This window comes from Aphanomyces invadans (assembly GCF_000520115.1).
Source record: "Aphanomyces invadans strain NJM9701 unplaced genomic scaffold supercont1.41, whole genome shotgun sequence".
Classification (NCBI taxonomy): domain Eukaryota; phylum Oomycota; class Saprolegniomycetes; order Saprolegniales; family Verrucalvaceae; genus Aphanomyces; species Aphanomyces invadans.
In genome coordinates, this window is record NW_008580186.1 from 407,776 (window position 1) to 412,025 (window position 4,250).

The 4,250-nt window shown below is 59.1% G+C and overlaps 2 protein-coding genes across 2 annotated transcripts; both read left to right on the forward strand.

Annotated features, from left to right (window-relative positions):
• Nucleotides 1-203: 203 nt before the first annotated feature.
• Nucleotides 204-530, forward strand: H310_12629 (hypothetical protein; the record flags this gene model as incomplete). The annotated part of the gene is made up of 1 exon (XM_008879780.1): nucleotides 204-530. One exon carries the CDS (start codon nucleotides 204-206, stop codon nucleotides 528-530), a length of 327 nt encoding a protein of 108 aa, XP_008878002.1.
• Nucleotides 531-2,003: 1,473 nt separating this feature from the next.
• Nucleotides 2,004-4,129, forward strand: H310_12630 (TKL protein kinase). Its single transcript, XM_008879781.1, has 4 exons — nucleotides 2,004-2,867; nucleotides 2,934-3,060; nucleotides 3,109-3,483; nucleotides 3,536-4,129. The coding sequence occupies exons 1-4, from the start codon at nucleotides 2,075-2,077 to the stop codon at nucleotides 3,834-3,836; spliced, it is 1,596 nt and encodes a 531-aa protein (XP_008878003.1). The 5' UTR covers nucleotides 2,004-2,074; the 3' UTR covers nucleotides 3,837-4,129.
• Nucleotides 4,130-4,250: the final 121 nt, after the last annotated feature.

Here is a 4,250-nt window from a genome sequence, read left to right on the forward strand (position 1 = left end):
GGCAGTCGTCGGACGTGCGCAACCCCCAACTGTTGCTGGACGCGTTCCAAGTGCGCGCGCTGCAGCTCCTCCTGCGCGCGGACGCCCACAAGTCGTCGCTGCATCACTTGACCCAGGCGTCGCTGGCCCACGCCGAGTCGATTGTACTGGCGTGCTTCTACGACGGCGTCGTCGCCATCGCGGACGCGAGTCTTCAAGCGGCGATGCTGCAGCTGTGGACGTTGTACGGTCTCTGGCGCTTGAACGCCAACTTGGGCGAGTTTCGCATGGACGATCACTTGTCGAGCGCCCAAGGAGCGTGGGTCCAGGACGAGCTGCTGGCCCTTTTGGCCGTCGTGCGGCCGAATGCGATCGCGCTCGTGGACGGGTTTGGCATGTCGGACTTTGAACTGAACTCGACGATCGGGCGGTACGACGGGGACATTTACCGTGCGTTGATTGCCCGGGCGGCGACCGAGCCGCTCAACCAGACCGACGTCGTGCCAGGCTACCACCAATTCCTCCAACCCTTGCTTACGGCAAAACTCTGATGACATCGAGCATCTCGCCCTACTCTATGACGTGAGTTCATATGTGAAGAAGAAGGCTGGATGGCTATATTGGTTTAAGCTTGTCTGCCTAACAGTCTGGGTTACTTCAACATTTATCGATTGCAAAAACGAAAGCGCTCGGTTTTGGAGCTTGATGGGACGCTAGGCAGGCCAACCGACGAGCAGGAATGCGCCTGGGGTGGACCCAGCGTTCACCTTATCTCGAGCGTACCCCCCACACACGGCCGTCGATGGAAGAACTGTCACATGGCGAAAGAAGTGCCCGACATGCCCCCCAGTCGCCGAATTGGATCACGTACAACCGTCCTGTCGAAGTCCATGCGCTGTAGCTGTCCCTCTCGACACCTTGCGCAGTGTATCGGACGATGTAGAGTACTCTAGAGGATGGCGATGCGTTCGAGTCGGGGGAAGCGAGAGGCTCGGTCCGATGGCTTCTGCCCCGATTCTCACAGGGATGGCTGGCTGCCACGCCGAGACCCGACGGCTCAAATTTCACAGGTGCGAAGTGTCTACTGAGATTTCTACCCATCGCGCCTGTCTAGATTTCACATGTGCGAAATGTCCTACCATGGACTGTCTCCGTTGGATTGGGGTTGTTCCGAAAATGTCGCGTCGACAGCACACGATCCACGACTTGTACGCGCTACGACGTGGAGCCCGGCGCACTGTTGTTTCCAGCGTGATAGGGAATTCGGTCATCGCGTCGGTGCCGACGATGCATGCAGAGAACAACGCTTTTTCCCCCTTGCTTGGGTCCCTACTCCGTGGACATTCGTTTTGTAGCACCACCTTCCCACCAAACGCTGCCCGTGGTCGACTGTGTCAGCCCGCCTGTTTCAAACGGACCGACGTTGTGACGGGAACGCCTGGATGGGGCGGGGCCCGTTTGGGACAAGCGCGCCATACAACGCGGCGCCGACACGGCCGCGTTCGCCCGCGCCATTTTTCTTCTATATCTCTGAGCCCGACGAAATCACGTACGACGTCTCCAAGGCGTCCTGTCTGCCTCCTGCGATGGATGGGCGTCTCGAGCCAGCCCACGAGAATCGTTGGATTGCATCTCAGATCGCTCCCTACAACACCACGACACACGCGATTTCAACGCGACGAGCGAGCGCCGCCGACACCCTCACTCGCCAGCGCCTGGACGATGCAGCCCCCACTTGCACCTCCATGCAAACGCAGCACCCCCGTGGACGAATGCGCAGAGACGCTTGCCCTTATCCAAGCAGGCAAGGTCGAGGACCCGTGACCTTGTCTGCTTGAACACGTGGGACACCTGGATGGCCTCAAGCAGATGCAAGGCCACTCTCATGCCATACACTCACTCTTACCATACATTAATGTCGAGAGAAATGTCGAGAACACGCTTGGACCAGGCCACTCTCCACTGGCTCATGATGATCTGGCTGTTCCAGCTGGGTGGCAGGCGGTGCCTCCAATTACTATCGCGCCGAGTATTGCTGGATTTAGCTGGCCAAACTTTCACCCGCAGGTCGTCGGAGGAGGAGGCGAGGTCCAGGATGGTCCGTCAACTTGTCTCGGTGTGGCTCGTGGCAGTCTGGAGCGGCAGTGTGTCGGCAGTCAGGGCCACTGCAGTGTCCCGTGAAAGCGGGGGCGACACCAGCCACGTCATTGGTGTCGCCAGTGTCGGAGCGCTCTGCGTTGTGTTGATCCTTGCGCTGTGCACAAGCAGGAGACGAAAGCAGGAGAAAGACGAGCGAATTTTGACCCAACGGCGACTTACCCAAGTCTACCTGGAACGGGGCGACGTGTGTGCCGCCACGTACAACGTGTACGACGTGCCAGCGCCAATGCGTAGTGCCCGATCGAATGCTGGGTCGGCGGCATTCAGCGGCTTCAACGGCCCTATCGACGATATCAAGCTCCGCAGCGAAGATATCAAGTTGGGCAGTGCGAGTTTGCAGCAGCCCCTAGACGTGCAGGTGCTGTCGAGCCAGCGGTCGGGCCTGTCGTCGTACAACGGCTCGACCTACCAGAGCTCTGTTGATCGCAGCGCACCCACGTACAAGCACCAACCTGCCGGCAGCGACGACGTGATTCGAATGGGCAGCGCCGCCCGCGTCGGACAGTCGGGCAGGCCGAGCTCCCGGCGCCAGCACTTTTCCTCCAGTCAAAGCAACAGCATCCGCCTTGGGCACAGCCAAGACCGCGCCGTGCTGTCGAAAAGTGGCCACGAGCGAAGCCTTGGTGACACGTCGGTCGCGTCCGAGATCACCAAATCCGACGAAGACACCCTCGACATGTGGCGCTTGGATGAGACGCACATCAAAACGATCACCATGCTGTCGCGAGGTGCGTCCGGCGCCATGCCTATGCCTGTAGCGCGGCGTCGTTCACGGCTGTGTGTGTGGTTTGCAGGGGCGTATGGAGAAGTCTGGTATGGCGAGTACCGAGGCACGTCGGTCGCGATCAAGAAGCTGCTGGCGAGTCGGTCGACGAGCGACGAGCTCAAGAAATTCGTTGGCGAGATCGTGCTCATGGCCAAGTACGGTTGGTCGTGCGGGTGGCCAGCACCTGATGGGAACGTGACTAGGCTCGACTGCAAGTTTATCGTCAAGTTTATCGGGGTCAGCTGGTTCCGAAAAGCCGAGATGATGCTCGTGCTCGAGTACATGGATCAGGGCGACTTGCGGTCGATTTTGGAAAAGACCACACCCGACACGTTTGCGCTCGAAGACAAGGTGAACTGCGCGCTGAGCGTGATTGAGGGCCTCGTTTACTTGCACACGCTCGACACCACAATCATCCACCGCGACATCAAGTCGCGCAATGTCCTCTTGGACAGCGAGAAAGGCACCAAACTGACGGACTTTGGAGTGTCGCGCGAATCGACGTCGGAAACGATGACGATCGGCATCGGGACGTACCGGTGGATGGCGCCAGAGATCCTCACCGACAGCCACTACAGGTAAAGTCGTAGCGTCGCCGGTCGCGGGGTTGTTGATTGGCGTACGTCGTAGCCATGCCGCCGACATCTACTCGTTCGGCGTGATCTTGGCCGAGCTCGACATGCACATTTTGCCGTACAGCGACCAAGTCAACGAAAAAGGAAACCCGCTCAACGACACGGCCATCATGGGCCGCGTCATGCATGGCACGATCCAGCCGACGTTTTCGTCGTTGTTTCCGGCGCTACTCCTCGGCCTCGCCAAGCAATGTCTTTCGTACGCCCCCGACGACCGACCGACATCGATGGAAATTGCGCATCAACTTCGCCAGTTTCGAAAACGAAACCTCGCCGCCGCGTCGTCGATGGCGTAGGGGGGACACTCCCATCTTCTGCCGCGGGATTGCACGCACCCCCGTGGAAACCGGTCGACGACATGCTCGATGCCCCCCGATCGATAACGCTACAACGTACCAGAATGTGTGAAGCAGTTGGACACGAAGCACATGATCGTTTCATCGATAGATGAATGCATGGGAGGCCGTCAAAATCGAAAGCCAACGTGCTGGATGGTACCAAAATATGAATGCGTTTGTCGTCGTGTGCTGCGCTTGTCCTGTCGTGCGGATCCACAGGTGTTAGCATGCCTTTCAACGACGCGTGAAGGGGTGCTGCACGCTCTCTTCCGCCGCGTTCGTGCAGCCGTGGATGGCAGAATGCACGTGTGTCCCGAGCGAGAGTGATCGGAAAGGTTGTGGTGGTCATGTATGTGCCATGGCGCCGTTTGC